Source organism: Saccopteryx leptura, chromosome 6 (assembly GCF_036850995.1).
Source record: "Saccopteryx leptura isolate mSacLep1 chromosome 6, mSacLep1_pri_phased_curated, whole genome shotgun sequence".
In the NCBI taxonomy this organism is placed as follows: Eukaryota; Metazoa; Chordata; class Mammalia; order Chiroptera; family Emballonuridae; genus Saccopteryx; species Saccopteryx leptura.
In genome coordinates this window covers 185,610,837-185,634,770 of record NC_089508.1, presented here as the reverse complement: position 1 = coordinate 185,634,770, position 23,934 = coordinate 185,610,837, and the positions used below count along the sequence as shown (strand labels likewise).

The following is a 23,934-nucleotide window of genomic DNA, read 5'->3' as shown; positions in this document are numbered from 1 at the left end:
TGTTGTGCCGGCACATAGGCTGTTGGTCTGTTTTCCAGCGGACAGGTGCCACTGTATTGATCGGTACCCACATAACGACCCCTGGCCCTTCCGGGGACCTTACTGACTTTTGAAAAAGCCTCATGCAGGGACGCCATCATTCAGAAACCCGGGGCTGTGTTCACTGAGAGGCGGACAAGAGCCAGAGGAAGAATCACCAACCTCCCTGCTAATCTGGCTGCTAGTACCACGCATTAAGCCAACTAGTAAAAATCATTACGAAGTTGTTGCTGAAAGGGCAAGTGTAGAAAAACATGTTTCTAAACAGCGTAACAGGCTTTGCCATTTTTTTTCCCGCAACTTGCATACCATATGGAAATTCTGATTTTTTTCTTTTCTTTCTTTTTTTTTTTTTTTTTCAAAGGGTAGGAAAGAAATGTGCTCCAGGCACAAATAAATGTTTACAGCGGAGTTGTAAACTGAGAATGGCGGGGCCTCACACAGGCTGGCGGCGACGCAGCCCAAGCTGCTGTGAGCCAGACGCCCCGGCGGTGGGCGGGCCAGCACCCGGGCCCTCCTGCCCGGGACGCCCTGCTTCCCAGGGACTCGCCACGACGGCGTTTGGGTGTTTGGGCCGGGGCCTTCATTTGGGTTTGCTCTCATGCTCAGAAGGTAAAAATAAAAAAGATAAAGAGGCACGATTGTCTCTCTTGACATTCCGAAGGCAGCCTTCACCTTTGGGAGACACGGGCCCTCATGAGAAGTGACAGCCATAGAGGCTTGTTCAGTGAACCAGCTGGAAGATGTCACGGTGATGTCAGTGCCAGTGACTGATATTCACGCATCTCTTATGGAGTGCCAGGGGCCCACACACTGTTCTACGGGGTGGTCTCCTTTACGCTGGGCAGGGTGCCCACGAAGAGGGCACCTTCTTACAGGGGAGGGACTGGAGGCTGAGGGAGGGCATGGGACCTACTTAAGGTCGTGCCGCTGCTGAGTGATGAAGCTGGTGTCTTTGTCTGTCCCGCGTGACCAAGACAGAGTCCTCTGTTACAGAGGACCGGTTGATGCAAAGTGGCCAAGACTGTATCATATCCAATTCTCAGTCAAGGAGTAAAAAAAAACAGTGTGACCAGGTGGTGGTACAGTGGATAGAGCATCAGACTTGGACAAGGAGAACACAGGTTCAAAACCCTGAGGTCGCCAGTAAGGGCTCATTTCATCTGAGCAAGGCTCACCAGCTTCAGCCCAAGGTCGCTGGCTTGAGCAAGGGGTCATTCACTCTGCTGTAGCTCCCCCAGTCAAGGCACATATGAGAAAGTAATTGATGAACAAATAAAATGGTGCAATGAAAATTTGATGCTTCTCATCTCTCGTCCTTCCTGTCTTCCCTATCTGTCCCTCTCTCTGTCTCTTTGTCTCTGTCTCTGTCTCTGTCTCTCTCTCTCTCTCTCACACACACACACACACACACACACACAAAGAAAAGAAAAGAAAAAGAAGTAAATAAACATACTGGGAGCCTGGTGTCTTCCCCCTAGACTCCTATAATTTGTATAATTGTAGGGAAGACCAAGGAAGTAGGGCTGGTCTTGTGAATGACAGAGTGGCCAGTCAACATCTTTCCATAACAGGCCAGAAAGTAACTATTGTAGGCTCTGTGGGTCTGAATCTAGCGTCTGCTGTGACCACCTAACTGCACTGTTGCAGCAGCACAGAAGGAGCCGCAGACAACGCAAGGACAGGGCCGGGCTCTGATAAAACTTTATTTGCAGAAGCAGGCCAGCTGGCCAGATTTGGTTTCCCCGAGATATTGCGTGCCAGGCTCGAACAGGAAGGACACCTTACATTGAAAATAGGAGTGATAGGTCTTGAGAATGCACCATGACATTGTACGTGGGAGCTCATTCTTCCTTAAGATCAGTGAGCAAATTCGCTCCGTAGGACGTGCCCTTTAAAAGCACTTGGATACTTTGCCTCTGGGCCTGGCCAATCAAACCAGATTCCCTTATGTTATCTGACCGGGTCAGAACACGGTATTGAATCTTTGTTCTCAAGGCTTATCTAATCCCAGATCTATAGAAAAAGTGCCCCGTGCTCCCGTAATGAAGATGTATGAGTTCATTCCTTTTAACATAGAAATACGCGCGAGATGGTGAGTAACTCTGGCAGTTGGTTGGTGGGCTCCTTCTTCTTGATCTGAAACCCAACCACCAACCCCGTGAAGGTTTAATTGAAAGAGAAAACGAGGAGGAAAAAAAATAAGCCAGGAAAAAAACAACAACAAAACAAATGGAAAAGAGAAGACAAAGGCCAAAGAACACACTCTCCTAACTAATTAATCAAGCGCTTTGTTTCCACTAACAGCTCAGAGGGTGTAGGCTGGCCCGTCTGTTACATTCTTCCCCAGCCTGAGAAATGGAAACACTCCTAAAGACCCGGTAATGAAATCTCCATCGATGGGCCATCCTAGACCGGGACTCGCATGCCTGTGTTTTGCTTACATTTTAATTTGCTTTTGCTGGATCCTTACCCAATAATTGCTTAATAAGATTAACCTCCCTGGCCACGTGTGGTGTATCTTGATTAAAACGTTATCAGAGTGAAGGAGTATTGTATCCCAACAAGTAAATAAATAAATAAATAAATAAATAAATAAATAAATAAAAATGGAGGAGGTGTTATTTAATTAACTTATTGCCAATATTTCTTGATTGTCTCTTTGAAACACTGGAAAAGTAGTCAATTGGAATTGATTTGGGTTATCTAAATGTATAGAATCGGGAAGTGAGAAGGAGGGGGGTCACTGAGTAAAGTCATTCAAACCTAAGGTCACTTTCTGTAAAAGTTAGTTGTGTGTGAGAAAACAAAAACTTTTCTCATCATTATTATTTATTTTTAACCAGACTTTATAGCACGTTAAAAGAAGAGATCTGATATCTTCAGTCATGCGAAGAGTATTGTTTTGGTGTTTGGAAACGAGAGGTTCAGAGTTACCCTTCAACTCTAAGCAGATGTGGGGTAAGCCCTCTTGACCAAAATTCATTGGACAATGACTGGGTCAACATTTCCGTCTGTCTTGAAACTCATTTGGAAAACAGCTGATCTGGTGATGTTGTACGACTTATACAACAGTTTCTAAAGTGTATGGCATCTGAGGGGAGACATTCTGGTTTCTCCAAAGACACCATGGCAAGTGCTTCTTTATTGGTCCTTTAGAGATACCATACTCTGAGTGAGGACTTATTCTCTGAGCACCTGCTTCCTGTGCTCTGCCTGGGCTGGTGTGGGATGCTCAAACTTCATCGCAAATGGGAGGCGTGGCTGATCCTCATGTATAGAAGGCAGTGCCCATCAGTGGTCCCCTCTCAGGAAACACTATGTAAAAAGAGTTTGTACATACTTTCAGAATGTATACATACTTAATAGACATCACTGTGCCTGAGGCTAGAATATGCATATTTACTTTCAGATATGTAGTCTGCATTCTTCCCCCAGGACAGGGCGCTGACATGTAGATTTAGAGACATTCATGGGTGAAGTAGAAGAGAGACTCCTAAAAAGCAGGGTTTCTCGAGAGCTGTTGACATTTTGGACGGGATAGTTCTTCACTCCAGCGGGCTGTCTTGTGTCTTGCAGGGTGTTCAACTGCGTCTTGGCCTCTATACCCACTAGATGCCAGTTGTATCTGTTCTAATTGTGAAAAAAATGTCTTCAGACAGTGTCAAATGTCCCCTAGCAGGGAAAAATGCCCCAGCTGAAAACCACTGAAGTAAAAGAAACCAAAGTTGCCAATGATATCAAGTCCTGAAAGTGAATAGATTAAAATCCGAGGCCAACAAATTTAGCTTGGAGCGTCTTGGTCAGTGAAGGCAGGACAGGATCAGTTTAGACAAAATCTACCTTTCATTTTCAGGTGTGGTTTTAGCTACCTGATAATGGAAAGCGTGTAATTTCACCCCCAGATAAAACTTTTTCATGCTTACTCACAGGAAATGTAGTGTTGTGATTGGGATCGAGGAGGAGGGCAATTAGTAAAGACTGGATAGAAAGACAAAAGAGTCACAGCCAGGGCATTAGAACAGGGTTGGGAAGAGAAATTTCAGCAACATTAGCATATCAGGCTGACAAGTGTACACAGGCGAGGGACAGAGAATTCTGGAATCGTCTCTTCGGATAAATGACTGATCTAAGGAAGACTCCAACCAGCTCACCCAAAGACGCCCAGACCCGGTCGGAGTCTGTACTTGTCACCTTATTTGATTGGGGGTAAGCATCCAAGACATCCTGGGCCTCAGTTTATCCACGATAATTTCCCTGCCTTTAGAGTTGTTGATGTCACACAATGCTCAGCCTGGCACACAGTAGGTGCACAATAAACGTTAGTTCCTTTCCCATCCTTGACATGTCCCTGTGGGGTACTGTAAGAAATGTGAGGGATGACCTGCCTCCCTGGGCTGAGAGGCCAAGTGAGACATTCTATATGTGGAGACCCCCCACCCCACCCCACTCCACCCCCGAAGACCCCTCCGCTCTATGGCATTCCTCCCGAATTCCGCAAGCCTGACAGTGCCACTGGCTGCTATTGTCTTTCTTCTTTTTTTTTTTTAAGGTGGAAGCTTTTGAATAAATTGCATTTATCAGTGATCTGTCTTAGAATACAGTCAATCTCCCAGTTATAGTCCATTTCTACCCGTGTGTTGCACAGCGGATACCTTCTATTTCAGTCGCGAAGAAAGAGCTACATAACTCACAAAGAAAAAGAAAACAAAAAAGATGTGCAGGAATAATGGTTTTAGTTTGTCCCATACTGTCTATTTCCCCACCTGTTCTGTTTTCTCTCCTCCTTCTTAGGGTCCCTTTTTCTTTTCCCTCCTGCAAGAATACAGCTGCCTGATTGCTTCAATAAACATTCCTATTGTCCCTCTTCACTGTTCTTAGAAGAAAGCTTTGTTCCCCAGTTGTCAAAACTCCTTTCTGTTCTCCGCTGCAGCCCACCTGCTCTGAGTCTGAGTCTTTCTCTGTCAGGCCGCGCTGGGCTTGGCTGCTTCCCCGGGGAGACCCCCTCCCCTCTCCCGGGGAGCGCTCTCCCTGCTCCCGGCTTTCTTGATTAGGAAGGACTTTCTCCAGCTGCTGCTGCTGATGCTGCTATTGTTGCTGCTGCTGCTGCTTCTGCCCAGGCCTTGGGATGCTCTCAAGTAGCCTAGACCCTGCCAGTCGCTGCAGATAGCACAGGTATGCACGTTGTTCTGAGCGGGCACAGCGCCAGCTCCGGTGACTGCCGCCAAACACAGCTAACAGACAGAGACAGCAAACGGTTTTTAACGGGGGGGGGGGGGGGGACCTCGGCAAGGCAACGGTCCCCCTCCCCCTCTTTCTTTTCCTTTTTTTTTGCATACCTTCCAAGATTTGGGTTAGAAAACCCGAACCAGCTGGCGGGAGCTCTGAATTTCCCTGCGACCTCAAGAGGGCCAGCAGCAGCTGTAACCTCACCTTTGCCTCCAGATGGCATTGTTGCCACATCACCGTTTCCGGGTAAGCCGGTCCTTATCCCATTGTTGAAGGTGTGTCCATCTGCCGGCTGGAGTTGCCAGTTGAGTCCGAGCAGATGCATGGCTGCGGGAGAGACAAAGTGAGGAAAATATGAATAGATAATTCAGCGATGCAACTGTCAGGGGGGAGGGCCAGGTGTCTCTTCCAAGCCACTGCCTTTTCAAAGAAGCTGCAGTTCAAAAGTGGCCTGCGCCAGGCGCAGGGACCAGCTAAACAGAGGGCAGGTAGCTTTGGGTGGGTGGGGGGGGTGAAGTCTCCTCTCCCGCTGCTGTTCACAGCCTCAGGGGCAGAGAGAGGGTCCCTGTGGTGGGCAGAGGAGGGGAAGAGGGCACAGACCATCCAAGCGGCACCCCCATGGGAGGAAAAGGGCCCCTTCAGGGCCACCGCCCAGGGTGTCCCTGCATCACAACCAGGCCTTCCTGCCAGAGCTCTGGACACAGCTGTTCTCAGACCGGTAGTCCAGGGGCACTGACAAGGAGCTTCCCCCAAACTACTCCAACTGTCAATCAGTTTCAAGACGAGGTGCCTGAGACGGCACCAGCCCGCCGGTCTGCTGGGACCCACACAGAAACACCCAGAAACACCCGTGCCACCAGCAGTATCTGCCCTGGACCGGCCATTGGAAAGTCCCTTACCCCCAATTATTCCAAGCTTTAAAAATACGTTTCCTTTCCACCCCTGTTTATGGTAAGCGAATACTTTACAGCTTGGGCGTGGTGATGAAACGGGGTCCTTTTCTGAAAATACCACAATTCCTCCTCTCATTTTAACCCACCCATCCCCCCCCCCCGAAAAAGAAACAACAGACACTTGACCACAGTGTAGAAGGAGACAGTCCAGAGGCACAGCCTCTCCTCTGAGCTTGGGAGACAAGCACGTCCGCACACGTCCCGCCTCACTTCCGTGGGGCCCCCAGACCTTCGGTGCGAACACCCTTCTGGTCTTCCTTGTCCCTCTTGTCTGTGCCAATGCCCCCCTTCCCAGTTAGATGAGCAAATTCAGTACATCCCCCTCTCTGTCGCTTCTTGGCGCATGGTTTGCCTGTACGCAATAAAAGGCAAATCCCCAAACAAACGGCTTCCTTTCTGAGACCCCACCTAAGAAAATGCTTCGTTTGCAAATCAATCAAGGATCACCTTCCCCCTACACATTTTCCATTCAAACCATCAACGCGCCAAGCCTGTCTGGCCTTTCCTCCGGACACAGGCTGACGCTGCTGTTGCTATGTGTCCAGCAGGCGCTGCGGGAGAGAAAGGGCCCATTGACAGGGAGGATGCAGGGACAGGGAGAAACAATTAACCACAGGAAACACAATTAACAATGCTTAGGAAACTGTTCACACAGCAATTAATTCTGCATGCCTGCCACCACTTCAAGCCAGGCTGCATTCCATTAAGGTTAAAAACCTATCCTCGAACAATACAGCTCAGATTGATGGCCGCAGACTATGGCGGCCAGGTGTCCCCGGGTGCCTGCAGGTGTCCCCGGGTGCCTGCCGGCTTCTTCGGAACCACGTGCTGTTTCTAGACACTGCCCCGACGTGGAAGGGACTGCTTGCTGCCGCTCTTTGAGATGATAAATACTAATAGGAATAAGTGACATTGACTGTACACTTTCCGTCAAGGCAACACCTAATTTTCCTCTGCAGTTTGTCCGTTCTATGTAGGCCACTTTCGTGAAGAGACCGGATTCCGCCACCTTGAAATAATGACATATGTTTTCGCCCGCGCAGAGGTCAGGACGTGAGAGCTAACCTTGGTTGCTTCAAGGTCACAGTAGCTTCTGATTTGTAATTACAAGGTGAAGGGAACTAAAGAATCCGCTATTTTAAAGTGATTTTTTTTTTTTTTTAAAAAGAACAATGTTGGGGTTATCTGGGCTTTGCCTTGAGCCAGCTCATGGCTGCAGTGGAGGGTGGCTCTTTGGAGGGGGGGGGGAGTCCGTGTTTTAAGACAGACACAGACAGGAAGGCAGGGGAAGCTGGACCAGGTCTCACGAAGCTTTGCTTTCTAATCTATAAAAGGAAGGGGCGAGGCCCGTCAAGCACAGATGACAGCCTCCCGAGGGCCCCACGGGCATGAAAACTCTTTGCTACAAATGCTCCCCTCTCACGGGGACTCGGTCTTGTCACCGGGCGGGCGCAGAGCACGCTGGCACCTCAGCTCTGGGCACACAGCCAGCCCCACCCCTCCCCTCCCCGCACGCACCGAGGAGCAGTCAGGAAAGTGCTGGCTGGCTCCGTTTTCCAAGATGCCTCCCCCCCCCCCTTTTGTTTGAGTTCTGCAGCCTCTCTTTATTATTTTATTTTTAAAAGTATTTTGAAAACAAGAAAACTATAGCCGGGGTGAGAAGGGTTAGGGTCAGCCTAAGCAAGTCACTTCTGAGACAACTCCCAGAAGTGTAAAGAAAGGGGAAGAAAAAGAAGAAGAAATAAAAAAAGGAAGAGGAGCTGGGAAAAGGGGAAAAGCCAGATCTGAGCGCGAGCTCTGCCCTCCCAGCGGAAGCAGCGCGACAGAAACGGAACTCAAGTTCGGGCAGAGTTTTCTGTTGTTCAACGGAATGTTAAGTAAATAAGTGAGAATGAGAGCCGGGTGGAACCACCTCTCGTTGTTTTATTTTGGGTGGGATGGGAGGGCGCAGAGTCTGAAACAGACTTTTGTTTACACTTTTTTTTTTCCCTTTTACCCTGGATCAGCTATTCCTTCCCTCTCTCTCTCTCTCTCTCTCTCTCCCCTCCCTCTCTCTCTCTCTCTCTCCCTCTCTCTCTCTCTCTCTCCCTCCCTCTCTCTCTCTCTCTCCCTCTCTCTCTCTCTCTCCCTCCCTCCCTCCCTCTCTCTCTCTCTCTCTTTCTCTCTCTCTCTCTCTCTCTCTCTCTCTCTCTCTCTCAAAGGAGAGTGTGTCTCTGGCCTGTGGGCATGGGCTGGGGTGTCCTCAGGGTGAAGACCCCGGGGGAGCGGTGAGGTCAGCGAGAGCTTCCCGGCTCCTGAGAACTCCCTTTCTTACTCTGCCGCTGGTTCGCTCCACAGCTGGGGCCGAGCAGTCCGTCTGTCCATCGGACTCCCCTACTACCTCCGGTCAAGGTTTCCCTTGGCAGGTAAAATAACGTCCGCGTCGGGAGGGACGGAGGGAAGTGACGCGTCTGTCCCCCAGCACCTCTCACGGATCACCTTGGATACAGAAGGCGGATGTGTTCACAGAAGAGGGAACCCCCTTCTACGCCCAGCACTGGAGGACACTTCCTATAGACAGCATCCTGGTCAAGACGCCCGGTGTGTCCCGTCCTAACCCCTCTTTCCCCGGTGAGGAAACAGAGGGGGGGGGGCTGTGAAGTTTGATCCTGGGATGGGGCTGAATTTTGGAATCCAAGAAGGAAGACAGTGGGAGGTGTCCCAGTGAGCTGGTTACAAGTTCTGGTTTGCAACAGGATCTCAGCACACCTGGGCTCCCTCTTGCAACGTAGGACAATCTCACTGGGGTTGATGAGCGACGGTTTTCTGTATCCAGCGCCCCTTCCGGAAAGGGGTTTTAATTTCTCATCCCATGGAACACGGATGTGGGCAGGCGGCACACACCGTGCATGCCTCTTTTCCTCTTCCACACCGTCAGCCTGCGTCTCGAGTGAGGATGATAGGGCTCAGAGCCCTGGCTGACCAGGGACAGAACACAGAAAAAGTGGAGAAACAGACCGGTACTGTTGCAAGCCACTGACAGTTTGGGGCTCTTTGTCGTGGCAGCGTACCGGAGACTCTCTACACCGATACATTCTCCTACAGGGAGAGCGGAAAATTCCACTTTTATACCCCAGGTCACTGTGCAGTCCCTGATGTTAGTTTATTTATAAGGTGAGGATACTTTCTTTTTTTCTTTCTTTCTTTTCTTTTTTTAAATTTAAGTGAGAGGAGGGGAGATAGAGTTTTGTATGTATCCTGACCAGGATCCAACCCCTGTCCGGGCCGATGCTCAGCCCATCTGGGGCCAGTGCTTGTAAACGAGCTATTTTTAGCACCTAAGGTGGAGGCTCCAGGGAGCCATCCTCAGCACCCAGGGCTGATGTGCTGGAACCAATCAACCCACGGCTGCAGAGGGGAAGAGTGAGAGAAAGAGAAAACGGGAAGGGGGAGTGGAGGGGGTAGAGGCAGATGGTCACTTCTCTTGTGTGCCCTGACTGGGAATCAAACCCAGGACTTCCATACCCTGGGTCAGTGCTCTACCACTGAGCCAACCAGCCAAGGCTGAGGATACTTTCCAAAGCCCAGCCAGGAAGAATGAGGACACATTGAGGACCATAACATTTGATTCTATGAGCAACAACAACCCAAATAGCTCTTTAAAGATTCTGTCATGGTATTTCCAGTTGCGACCTGCTCTGAGAATCAGGTTTAGAAAGCCACGGAGCCTCAGAGGACCCAGAGGTACTGTTCTTCCATCTCACGATTCTGGGTGAACGCTGGTTTCGTCAATGTACACATTATGTAATAAGACATCCTGGACGCAGCAGGGGGTCCCCTCCCCCACTCCCACAAATGCTCCAGCAGCACATCCCCGAAGGTCCAGTTCAGGCCGTCTCAGGGTCAGAAGTGAAATGAGTTTGGGAGACCCTCTCCTGAATGTGTCTCACCCCTGCCGGCAGCCAAAACGCACAATTTATCATGATTTGACAGGCTGCGCTCCAGAGGGATCCTCGGACAGAACAACGGGGCTCCACGGGTCAGCAAGGACGGAGCAGGGACAGAGTCCAAGTGGAAGCTCGCATCGTCCAGGTGGCGGCTGGGAAATCCGCCACGAAAAACACAGGCGGCAGCCAAAGTCGGAAAGTTTCCATCCGGCTGACCGGGGAAAACTTCCATTGAGAGCTGAGACTGCACCACGGCAGGACGGACAGACCACACGCGGACCCCGGACTGCAGCAAGAATCAGAAACAGACCCACCTGGAGTTAGGGTGATATTTCCTAGCGGAGGTTGCCTGTTTGTTTGTTTTTGTGTGTGGGCCAGCGGGGCTCTCCCAGAAATACTCAGAAGGAGCCCCAAACAAAAAGGGAGAGGAGTGGGTTGCAGGTAACAAAATTCAACCCCCACCACAAGGATAGGCGATTACAGGCCTTGGAAAGTGGCCGCTGGGAACAGGGGTTGTCTGCAATTGTCATTAGGGGACACATGAGTGCCAGTTAGAACCTAACTTCCATGTTCATTGGCGGGTTGGGGATCAACCTGACAAGAGAGCCAATCAGTACGTCAGCCACGTTTTCCAGGGAGCCGCTCAGCCCCTGCTTATCATAGGGGGCAAACGTGGGTGCCACGATGCTCGCCGTGTGCTGAGCAGGCCCCCGGGAGCAGGGGTATCTCTAAAGATCAGGCTTGTCCATACACGACCTGAGGAAGAGACTGGGCTTTCCCTTTGAACCATGGACGCCTTCGGGCAGGCCGAGTTAGGGAGAGGGGGGACACACCTGCTGGGTCTAGTGGCTCAACGTGGTCAGACTCAGGAGGGCCTCAGAGAGGACGGCGAAGCCCCTTCAGAGACCAGGCCGGGCAGTGGGAAAGGTCAGGGCTGGGCCTCCCTTGCTCCCGCCTCAGCCAATTTAATCAACAATGTCAGGCTCCCCCCGGGAAATGCAGCCAATTCCCAAGGTGCCGCGGCCTAGACAAGGGAGCCGCAGCGGCATAATCCGGGCTCAAAGGCGCAGGCGCTACCCCTCCCACTGGCACGGGCCACCCGCAAAGACACTTCTGCAAGCAGCAGCGAAGACGCACACATGCCAGGGTGATGCGGACAGTGAACGTTTAGTTTGACAATGCGCCAGGTATTGGGCTCATTAGGTTAATCGTACCATTTATTTATTTGGTTTTTTTTTAATCATTCAGCAAATATTTACTAAGCACCTCCTGTGTGTGAGGTGTGCTCCAGGCGCTCAGAATTAAGCTGTTAAGCTCCTCGCTCTCGCAGGACACCCAGAAGCCGAATGCATAAGGGAAACATGGAGAGAGCATGGTGTCAGGGAGTATCAGGGTGTAGGGGACGCCATCCAAAGTCCTCTCGTTCCAATGCGGACGGGTCAAGGACGGCCCCTGTGATAGGCGGCATCTCCGCCAGGACCCACAGGACGCGAGAAGGCAACTCACGCTGACGTCCGGGGAACGTTCGAGATGGGGGTGGAGTTAGCGGCGTCTACTGCAGTCAGACGGGGTGACCCTGGAGGATTCTAAGGAGGATGGGAGCTTCCTTATCTCCATTCCCACCTAGCGAGGTGGTCACAGAATCGACATCTAGAGGAGCCACCTGAGGCTTAGGGAGGTGGAGTGACTGGCCCCAGATCACAGGGCCAGGAAGTGGGAACCCTGGGATTGAGACATGGAGAGTGCCATTAAGGGCCCAGTCACAGCTGCCACCCCACGCGCTCTGCCCTGCGTGACTCAGTCGGGGTCCTCCCTGTCAACCACCAGGGAGCAACACCCACCAGGGCAGGTGGGCGACAGAGTTGCTTCCTCAATGCCATCAAGGCTCACTCAGGAACAGACGCCTCCACTGTCCACCGTAGCGGTCACCAGCCCGCTGTAGCCACGCCCACTTTGCTGCTGAACTGAACGGAATCACCGCTGTCAGTGGGAAACAAATCTGTTGGGCAACTTCAACAACAGCTGAAGTTACGGTGTCTCCCAGTGTAGAAGACCCTTTTCCAAAAACTATGGGGTCTAAAAACTGGGTGCGTTTTATACAGTGGTTATAGTTTTTTTGTTACTTGTATTTCCCGCTTTTTCCACGCTTGTTTTTTCGCTCGTTGTGGAAGACAGAGATTTGTCATCAGACACAGATGAGGACAGGCTAATGGATGGGAGCTTTGACAGTGATGAGTTGTATGAGTTTGATGATGAATAAGACTTGAGTTCAGTAACTTTATGTGATACTTTTTTTTTTTTTTTCAAATTTCGGGCCCCCAAATTAAGGTGCGTCTTATACGTTTGGTGTTTTTTTCCTGGGCAGGGGGCATATTATCCTTTTTGGGGGGGTGCTTCTTCCTCAGAGAGGAGGGGACCTGTTGCAATGTAGTAATACTATCTTTTTTAGGAATGCTGTAGGTCCCCAAATGACCCGCTCAAAAGAAGAGACATGAGTAAACCCACCTGGGATGACATTCTTGGGAACGCCTTAAGTCTTCCTGGAGTTTAAAACATGTAAATCTTAAAGGAGCGGGGGGGGGGGGGGGGGGGGGGGGGAGAACCCCTTTCAAACTGCCTTGGTGAAGTGATTTCCCTTCTTTCCCTCCCACTGCCTTATTCTACATTAAATGGAATTAATTTCCAGAGCGCTGCAGGGGAGTCACAGCCACAAATCCCTTCACTATTCATGGGAGATGTGTCCCCATCCCCCGAGAACACTCTCAAAACTGACTCGCCCTCGTCCAGCTTCCAGCTCACATCTCCCGGAAATGGTCGCCAAGCTTACAGTGAGGGAGTTACACAGGAGAGGAAGGAGGAGTCATAGCTGATACCAGAACCCAGGAAAAGGGCGGGGGCTCTCGAGAAATGTACCTGCATTCACACCCCTACCTGCGCTCCCTTATCCTCCAGCCATGATGCTAAAATGGCCATCCGTGGGGATTCTGCCTGTGTCCCTTGCGCATGCAAGGAGGCTTTCTGTCCCCTCCTGCACGTGTGCCATGAGAACAAGGTGACAGCTGCACGAGGCAGCTCTGGGACCAGGGAGCAGTGTGTTCTCGAGACAAGGAGAATCCACACAGAGGGACCCGTGCATTAATCTATTCTCATGACAGCCTCAGGATGGTACAGCGAGTGGGAAGTGATATGAAATTAATCAATTCCTGGGTTTGGAGAAAAAAACAAAATAAAACAAACAAACAAACAAACAAAAAAAACAGTGCTCTTTCCTTGCAGCTTCGGGAGGTATGGAGCCCCAGGCTGGTGTCATCCCTCCCTGAAGGAACTGCAGGTGGTCACTGTTGACACTGGATGTGTGGTGTCTGGTGAGCTCAGGTGACCTCTGACAAGGCCCCCTTGCTCTTGGCAGCACCAGGCAGATCGATACACGAGACAGACACGTGCTCACAGTCACTCTCTGTTCCCTGTCCCGCGTCTCCCAGACTGTACCCTGCAGAACTGGCCCCGCCGGCCCCGTAGCCCATTGTCCACTGAGCCAGCTCAACCTCAGGCACATACACACATGCCTGGAGCTGTCTGCCACCCGGGGTATCGTTGGCCGCACCAAACCACCCTGTCCCTGTCCCTGCTTTTCCCGGGAAAGACATAACATAAAAGCCTTTCTTTCTCCAAGAAAGGACCCATGTGATCAAAATACCTTAAGAGAAGGATAGTATCGGTAGGCTTTATTCAGCAAATAAATCATGGTCTGGGATTATAAGAGCTTCTGCGATAGCAAAACACATCCCCACAATCTAAACACAGGCACTCCCTCCCGCCCCGAAGCTTGCCATTCAGTGTCTGCGACTCAAAAGTATTTGTCTCTCTTTAAGAACTGCAACTGGCAGCCCCATTAAAGAGGGGCTGGACCGCAGGACCCCCAGCTACAAAGAAAAGGTGACGTAGGCTGCATGTGGCAGGTGCCCCCTGCCCCCGGAACCCTAGGAAGCAGACACCATGAATGTTTGAGAGGATGAGATGTCATATCGACCAGTGGATGGGCCATGCGTGCTGGAACAAAGGGGGAGAAGTCTCCCGCGAAGAACAGCCTTCTGGGAGGGATGGGGGTGAGGGGTCCAGGGAGGTGGCAATGAGGGCCCTGTCACACGCCACTCCCGGGGCACGCTCCTCCCATCCTGGTCACACTCCACTCCCAGGGCACGCTCCTCCCATCCTGGTCACACTCCACTCCCAGGGCACGCTCCTCCCATCCTGGTCACACGCCACTCCCGGGGCACGCTCCTCCCGTCCCTAGGCTGCCTGCTGCCAACAAGAGGAGGGAGGGCTGGGCTCATTTCCCTTCCTGAGTCCCGCACAGCCCCCCCCCACCAAACTGCTTCCATCGAGCCTCCAGATTGGACCCTGGAGCCCACAGGCAGGCAGCCTGAGGCCAGGAGCAGAGGCCTGGAGGCCTCAGGAAGAGGGTCCAGGAGGAGGGATCTCCCTCTCTGCAGCCCCTGTGACATGCCAGGTTCACCCCCATCAGGGATCGAGTCCTCATACGACTGCGTAAAAGCAGATGACCCCGTGCAGACTGATGGACCGCCCTGAGTGTCCCTTTCCTTAGCTTGGAAAAAAGCTAACATTTTGCAAAGTACAGTACCGACTCAGGGTCATGCACTGTGCTGACCAGCACTACACAAGCACTACCTTATTTACCCTTTACAATAAACCTATCAACCCAGAGGTAGGTGCTGTTATTATCCCCACTTCAGAGAGGAGAGGGAAACTTGCTCAGATTGACAGGGCGGGCAGGTGGGGCAGCTGCTTACAGAACCCTGCACACACTCTCAGCCACATACCCTAGCTCTGTGGGGAGAAGGGTGATCACACCGACCTTATAGGGTGTTCTCTGTACAAAGGAGACAAGGATCTGGGAGTATTAGACACTGAGGACACGTGTCTCACTTCCTGCTGGGTCTTGGGTCATTTTGTCATTACAGCAGTGGTGACCACGGCTAAGTTTTCCTGAGCCATTAGTGTGCGCCAGGCACCAGCATTGTGATATGTGTATATTACTGTCCCATTTTACAGATGAAGAAGTTGAGGCTCAGAGAGCTAAAGCAACATGCAGCTGGTAAGTGGCGGAGGTGGGATTTGAACCTGAGCCACGTGACACCTAACGCCTGAGGACTGCATCTTCCCAGCTCATAGCACGACAAGTGTCGGCTCATCTCCAACAGCAGTAAAGACTGAGGATGTATTCCTCCCCCGTCTGCATAAACGCTCAAGTGGAGAAACCCCTGTGACTTCTTTCCTTCATCATGTCACAGTGGCAGAACCACAGCCAGGGTGGGCTCAGAGGTCACATGGTCCGGACCTTCGGTTGGACAGAGATGACCTTGAGCCCTCCGTAGGTGACATCTCACTTACGTAGGTGAGGTCTTGAGGGGACTAAGGACTGGCTGAGCCCAGATGGAACCTTGGTCTCTGTTGTTTTCCATTGTCCTCGTCTACCTCCTTCAAGGTAGGATTCTAAAGCCCCTAGATGATATGCAATGTCTTATTAAAGAGAAAAATGAGGGACCACAGAGACAGCCTCTTCTGCCACCCACTTAAGACTTTTATTACCACAATTTGCAAGGCTGGGCATGAGCAGAAATAACCTGTTAATAAAATAGTCAACAAAGGTGGCCTCGTGATCCTTTCTGATCCCAAATTCATTAGATCGGGGTTCTGTGACAAATTACTTCTGCGGCAGAAGTCCATTCACAACCAGAATTTAAAATCACCATTTTTCTATTTCTACCTGGGCTGACGCCGCCGTGGTCGATACAGACGTGTCCCCACCTGCATGTGCACACAGTAATTTTTCAGGAGTGAGAAAGGAGTGGAAGAAATAGGGATGTTGAGCAAATCCTGGACAGGATTCTCATCTCAATTCGGGCATTTGTTCAATAGAAGCTGAATGAGGCACACAGGGAGGCTGCTGGTGTTCTTTTCAATTTTTAATTTCTGACATGGTTCACCGAAGGATTTTATTTTATTTTTTTTCTAATTCGGAAATCAAAAATCTTGTATTAGCAAATTGAGCTTGATCTTTCTCTTAAATGGTTTTGAGTCAAGTGGATTTCACATGCCTAACCTGGAACACTTTACACTTGATCCTGATGGAAAGAAACCACGTTAAAAAATTAGTGTTCTCTTTCTCTCTCTCTCTCGCACCTTATCAGGTAGCAGGAAAGGACGTGCCCAGAAATACAGAGGTCCTGGCCCTCTGATATGCTAATATCAACAGGGGCCACTTTTTACTGGGAGAAAGAGTGTCTGCAGAAAAAAAATAAAGGATGCTTTCTTTTTGAAATGAAGGCCACCTGTAGCCATAAAAAAAAAGAAAAAGAAAAAGAACTATATTTTCATCTTCAATTAGATAAAATGATACAATTAGACTTATTTTGAGTTGGTGACAATTTACTTAACAGAGCTAATTTCAAAGGTTTTATGAGGCACTCAAGCCCCATACATTTCTTTCCTGCTAAAGGTACACATCTCTCTCCATAGGGAGCAACGTTGTAACTGCTGGGGTGTTTCTGCTTGCACAAAGCATTCGGTGACAGCGGAAAGACGTTTGACGTGGTTCATGATTAACCTCCCTCCTCTACTCCGCAGCTCGTGTTCCTCCACCCCCCTCCACACAATTCTATGGAAGACCACAATCCAGGTGCACCCCAATTCACCTGCAGCTGGAGTGTGGTGTCTCCTCCAAGACCCGCCTTGGGGGGGAGAGCCCCCCTCAGACCGGCAGATTCGGAGCTCCCGAAAGACGGACACATCTCTACAGTTCCCCAACTTGTTTTCATTACTCAGCTCTTTAAGGCTGAAGTTTCTAAATATATCCCCTCCTGGTCTTATCTGGTTTCATTTCATCTTTAAATGTAATATAAGACACTCCCGAAGTAGGTGTTCTCTTTGCCCGGGTTTACGAAGGACGGGAAGAAGGCTTACTGCACTTCTACACCAAGCCCTAACATCCAGGGTTGCCAGATTCATGTTTCCTTCATTTGTTCAATCTGGCCCCTCTGCCGAGTTTCCATAGTACTGACTGAATCTCAGAAATAGCTCTGTCCTCCCGTAGCCCTGGGAACAGACTCTTAAGTAAGTGGTGCCCTCAGATCCTCTAGAGCTTTGCTCCAGATCTGTCACAAAGAACTGTCCAAGGTAACCGGACTCGGGTCTTTCCTCTGAACGTCTGTCTCTTTCATCCCTGAGTGTCATTTGCACTCTGGTCCAACAGAACTGTTACACGAGCCTCACAGGTGGCTTAAAATTTTCTAGTAACCACATTAAATCAGTAAAAATGTATTTAATAGTATGTTGCTAACCCAGCATGTCCAAAAATATCATCAGTTCAATATGGAGCCCTCATAAAAATCATTAATGAAGTATTTTATCAATACTTCTTCTTTTTTTTTTTTGTACTACGTCTTCTAATCTGGTTGGTATTTGACACTTAGAGCATGGCTCTACTCAGATGCTAAATTTTCAGTGGTTCAGGTGAAACGTGGTCTTGCCCAAACACGAAAAGGGTGTGTCAAACAGAAAATTGTCTTATGCTGCCTCAGTGTTTAAATTTAGGTTAATGACAATGGGACAGATTCAGTCACACACTGACCACGTTTCAAGCACTCAGTAGCCACCTGTGGCAGGGAGACCACGTGGCTGGCTGGGCTCTTCTAGGCTGAGTTCCACCTCAATGCTCCCGAGAAATTTTGTACTCACACCTCTTCCAGCCTGTGTGGCTTTACATGCTACTTAGTTACTGATCATCCTAGCTCCTCCTTCCCCCAAACACTGAGCCATGAGCACCTTGAGGGGTGAGACTGAGTCTTCAACCCCCACCGCTTTTGAACGTGTCCCAGTAAGCAGTATCAGGTTTAGAACAGATTGGTGTCTAAGCAATAATTATTGAGTGAAAGAATGGCTTGACAACTTGTGTTTTGAAAAAAAACAATCAATGGAGGTCTTACAGCGTACCAGGCTCAGGATAATAATGGTAATAGGAACAAACAGACTTTCAGTTATTACCTGTTTTTAAGGCACTTCTTATTTAATCACCGCCTTCTCACCCTGCAAAATCACCTCTGAGGCAGGAATTATCATTCCCGTTTTATAGATGAGAAAACCAATGCTCGGAGAGATTCAGAAACATGCTCACTCTCACAAGGCCCCGAGGTGCCAGAACCAGGAATGTGCAGACACATCTCAACCCCCTGACCAACAGTTCCTTAACCTCAGTCGTCATCGACCACGTTCGTGGTTTTCACTGAATCTCACGTCCACGGGTGCTATTTCCTTACCACACTTTAAATCAATCCCCCCTCTTCAAAAAACTTGAATCTGTTCAGCCTCATCCCCAAATAATGTCTGCGAAATGAAAGGCTTGATGTATTTATCAGGTTTTGCAACACATTAAAATAAACACTCAACGGTGGAGATAAAGTTTGGCCGCACGAAGTCATAGTGTGCGTGCCACCAGGGGGAATGCCTGCCGCGGACTCAGGGGACCACGCCCCCCCCCCCCCCCCCCCCCCCCCGCAAGATCACATCTAACTCACAACATCTGTCTTGCTGCTCACAAAGACCCGGCGCTATACCTGTGTGTTCCCTGCCCCCAGCAGCGTCCTAAGGAAGGAACACACATCAGTGGAGGACCAGGCTGAGCGACGGCTCCCCACGCCTGCCTTTTCTCATTATTTCTAACTGCACAAGATCAACACGCGAGCAAACCACAAGACCTGACCTCCCACGCCCTCCGCCTGGAGGGTTTCTCTTCACTTCTTCAAGGCCAGAGGACAAAGACTGCTTCGGAAAGGCAGCGTCCCTGGGTCAGTCCTTCCTGCTGAGAGCTCTCCCGGCGATGCCAGGCGGGTCTGGCATCTGTTAGGATAGAAGAACCCTTATGCACGCTGCCTAGCTTCTGCTCAGCCCTGGTGCAGGAGGGAGGGGGGTCTCCACGGCCCCGACCACCGCCTAAAATGTGTTCCTGGACATCCCAGGTTTTCCTGAATTCCTAAATCCACCAGCGGTCACTGAGCATTTTACCGCACCCAGGCGCTACAGACCCTCGATGCCATTTTCAGTAAGAAAGACGGGCAACACTACCATACGAGCGTAAGGGTGCTAGACGCTGTTCTGAGAACTTGACATATTTAAGACATAAAATTGTTATTTATTTATTTTTTTGCAGATCAAATATGGTAGGGTATCAGTAATTTTACCCGGTTCAACTTGAATATATAAAGCACTTAATACAACATCTCTAGAATGGATACTTCTATTACAGCTATGATTAGCTGAAGAAACTGTGAGACAGAGAGGTCAAGCAACTCGCCCAAGGTCACTCCGTCAATTGTGGTAGAGCTGGGCTTTGAACCTGGGGACTCTGGCCCAGAGCTCTTGACTGCAATACTTTCAGCCTCTTACAGTAAAAGTGCCGTTATGAACGCCAGATTACATTTCAGGCGCGCCGCAGACAAAGTAGGCTTTTGTGCGAAGACTAGACCATGGTGGTTAGAGAACATGGTTTCAAATCCAGGTCCTGGCTCTGGCCCTTTGTAGCTGGGAGGCTCTGGGCAAGTCTTGCTTTTTGTTTTTTGATCTCTCAGACCCTCGGTTTCCTCATCTGTAAGATGGGAAGATTAAAACCGCCTAGCTCACAGGGTGGGTAGTCACAGTAAATAAAATAAAAGTATGCAAATCACTTAGCTCAGCTTGACGCAGAGCGATTGTGTGGACGGGCCAGAAGCAGCAGCCTTGTCTGTCTGCAGAAAAATCGCTTTCAGATTCCAAGCAGTCAGGTTACAAGCGGGTACCCCATTCCTGGACTGCAGCGAGCCTACCATTTGAGTGAAAGCCGCGGAATCCCTGTAGGAAAACCCGGAGGGATCAGCTCCTGTGGAGTCAGGTCACAGACGAGGTCGCGAAGACCTAGGGGGGTGGGCACCCCTTGACAGAGAGGCCACATATCATTACTGAGAAGCACAGCTCTGCAATCTCATACGCTCTTACCTGACTGCTCGGAGTCCTGAAGTCGTCCTTGCCGAGCGGCAAAGAATGCCACACTCATGTCCCCACCCCCTGGGGCCACCAAGAAAAGAGGGCTCCGTGTTTCCAGCTCCACTTTCAGACAGCCTAGGCGAGGACGTCTGATTGCCTTGGCTGGGGTCACTGGCCTCCCTTGGAGACAACACTCCAGACCCTGCCCGGGCTCAGGGTCTGACCCAGAAGACACGACGAAGAGGGTGTTGAATACAGACCTGGCTGGCAAGTGAAATTTCCAGGTTAAGAAATAAAAAAATCAGGATGTCAGTTACATGTGAATTTCCCGGGCAATATTTGGGATGTACTGATGTCTACTAAAAGCATCATTTGTTCTAAAGTCAGCTGGGCTCCCTGACAGTGAACCTGGGCAGTGCTGTGGCCGAGGGAGTTGATGGGTCGGTCAGGCAGGCTCCCCCGTTCCATCTACCGCAACTGGTCAAGAACACCGAAGAGGCACGGCGCTCCCTGCAGAGAAAGGCACTGTCCACACCCAGCGGTCCAAGCCCCTTCTCCACGTCGCGAGCGGCATGGCTCTCTGCCCGGATGAGAATCCGCATTGGGCATCGACACCTCCCACCAAGTGTCGAAACCGCCTGGCTGTCTGGTATGGAAAGCATATGGGCGACTCTTTTTATCAGCCACACTGAGTCCTGGCTGGGACCTGAGGGATTTATCGGAAAATTCAGCGAGGATGGAATTATGATTCCGCTCTTGGCAAACTCCCTGGAGCCATCTGATATTGAGAGCGTCAGCATGAGGCTCACCAGCCGGCCTGAGCCCGTCTCTCAGGCTGGACGTCGGTCCCCTCCTCCGGGAAGGCTCGCTGCTCCGACCACTTTGTGAGGCCTGCTCCTTTCTAGGCTCGGCGGAACGTGTGGGAGCCCCGTCTCCCTGCAAGCTCCCCGGGCGGGCGCCAACAGCGTTGGTCCCTGTAAATATTTACTAAGCTGGCTCTGCACTCAAGGCGCAGCCAGTTTTTTTCTCTCCCGTCTGAAAGGAAGTTTATTACACAAAGTAATAGGTGATGTCTCCTTACGACCACATAAATCTGCTACAGTACCTGTGAGCTGAACTTCTTAGACAGCAAGAACAAACAGTTGTTCCCGAAGCAGTCCGCGCAGAGGAAAACAATAAAGCCAGAAACAAAAGCGAAACAAGAAACAAAACTTACCCAGAGATTTATTCTCTGTTAGGACATTTAACACATGCTAGAGCCCCAACCCGATGCTGAAGTTCAGTTATATTTCCTGAGGTAGGAAAACCAACCAGTTGGACTGTATTTTTCTTTACACAATGTTTTCTTCTTCTGGTGATAGAAAGGGTGACTTTTTCAGCACCAAATATCCAAGAAAGAACCCTAAGCTATGGGGTGAAGTCCTGAGGTAGGACTGAGGACACACACGGGCAGTCCAGGGTCAAGGTCTGTGCTCGGCAAGATTTTGAGCCGAACAACTTTTCCTTTGTGGTCTCCAATCTGGTACCAGGGGCTATGGTGGCTGAGAATTAATCTGATAGTTTCAGTGAAACAAGAAGCCAATCTAGGGGCCTAGGGGCAGCATGCTTGAATTTAAGGGGAAGGCTGTGTTCCTTCTTCTGGGAAAGCCCCGTGCACTTAGAACAGACTCCTTCATGAAGTGGCGAAGGTCTCAGAGTTGACCTTCCATGTCCTTTCTTCATACCACAAAGACCTGTGCTTCATATCACGGTCAGGAACCAGCTCTCACCGGATGGGGGTGACTTAGGGCTCTACAGTCTTTCTCGGAAATGTGATTGTGGGTCATCTCATGTGTGTGTGTGTGTGTGTGTGTGTGTGTGTAGCTAATTTCCTGGCAGGTGTACATGGGACCACTTTGTCCATGGGAGGGATTATCATTTTAATAAGTGGCTTTAGCTAATTAGTTTATTTTTGCTTAGATGGTCCCATTCCACACTCTCAATCCGATACCCTGATTTCCTACAGACATTGGAAAGCTGGTTGACTCCTGAATGGTGGCTAAGTGGCCAGCTTGCACTGGTTCTGTCGGGGGAGGCTGCTGTGTATTCGGGAAGGGCAAGGACTACCGTATACCCTGAACTCAGCGCGGTAAAAAGTCTTTGTTTACCTCCTTCTTCTGCCAAGTGCTGTGCTAAGGGCTGTTCGAAAACCATCTCATTTAATTGTAACACAGCCTTTCTGAGGGCACTGTTATGGTGCCCTTTTACGAGGAGGAAACTGAGTCGGGGGAAGTTAAACACTTTACCTGTGCTCGTGTAGGTAGAAAACAAACTGGGATTGGAGCCGAGGAAGTCTGGATGTTGGAGTCTGTTCCCTTTCCTTGTACTAGAAAAGATGTGTTTTATCGATGAATAAGGAGATGACTGGTAAGAGTGCTTTGTGGCAAAACTATGGTTTCCAACCTTGGTGACCAGGCCCAGAATTCCCCTAAGATCCTCTGAAAGCACTGCCATTTCAGCACTTCTCTCTGCGGCTCAAGTCTGTGACCGCCCACACCGTCTACCGCTCATTCTGACCTCATCCCTCCAGAGTGTGTGTGTCTCAGTTCTATTCTGCGAACTTCCCGTCACCGGACTGCTAACTACTGGTCCCGCATCGGCACATAAACGTTTAGGTGGACGCCGCTCCTGCCTGCTCTGTGCATGTCGAGAGGGGTCCTCAGCACTCATAGGAACTGAGGGTCAAGCCTCCTCACGTCAAGACACGCTTCTTGCGACTGGAGCTGCCCATGCCGGAGACTCAGAAGAGGCCACCTGAGATCACACCTTGAGAAGAATAAAAAAATGCAAAATCTCCAAACTACCGTCCTCTCTGGACAAGTGAGCAGACCACTCCGAATCAGAAGTTGTGTTTTTCTCCATTCACAAACCCACTCCCCCGTCCCAGGTGGACCCTGTTCCCGGCCCCAGGCAAGGAGTACTGCAGCCTCTGAGCTGAGATGGCAGCTGTCCCAAGCCTTCCCTGCTGCTCAGTGTGGCAGCTATTCTAGGTCCCACAGCTTCTGGGTGGTCTCTTTCTGCTTCCCTCTTTCCACTTCTGGTTTATTTATACAAACAAATCTCGGACGGTGGGAATTCTGCCAACCCACAGGACGCATGCTCCTCCAATTCCATACCAAAGAGGGGGCTTTATTTTATTTATTTATTTATTTATTTTTTGGTATTTTTCTGAAGCTGGAAACGGGGAGAGACAGTCAGACAGTCTCCCGCATGCGCCCGACCGGGATCCACCCGGCACGCCCACCAGGGGGCGACGCTCTGCCCACCAGGGGGCGATGCTCTGGAGGGGGCTTTCTTGATCCACAAATTTGTCTCCGCTCTTTGAAACTCAGGCCCAAGCCCATGGACAGAGAGTATGGAAGCAAAGGTGACCGTTTTTCCAGCCTCCTCCCATCATCACACCACACAGACCCAGTACGTGAGGCTTCTTTTGCCGCTTGAATTCCACTTTTCAACTCCTGTTGGAGATATCTAGTGTTCTCAAGATCGTATCATTTGTTTGTTTGTTTGTTTGTTTTCAAATGTCCTGTCACCTGTTAATGTCTATTATCAACGGGGACCACTTACCCAACACTAAAACACATGAACGGGGGCTGGGTGTGTGTGGGGGGGGAAGGATTCTACTTTCCAATCTAACCAATTTCCAAGATATTGCCACTAAAGAGATGTGTCGAACACTCTTCCACGTTAATCACCCTAAAAACTTTTTAATG

General features: G+C 50.2%; 1 protein-coding gene across 3 annotated transcripts in view; it reads right to left on the bottom strand.

Annotated features, from left to right (window-relative positions):
• Positions 1 to 23,934, bottom strand: part of TENM2 (teneurin transmembrane protein 2) — a 1,124,432-nt gene that overhangs the window by 196,568 nt on the left and 903,930 nt on the right. For all 3 annotated transcript variants that reach the window (XM_066344467.1, XM_066344468.1, XM_066344469.1), the window contains exon 7: positions 5,473 to 5,595. In XM_066344467.1, coding sequence (XP_066200564.1) covers positions 5,473 to 5,595 — 123 coding nt within the window. The remainder of the gene's footprint in view (positions 1 to 5,472; positions 5,596 to 23,934) is intronic.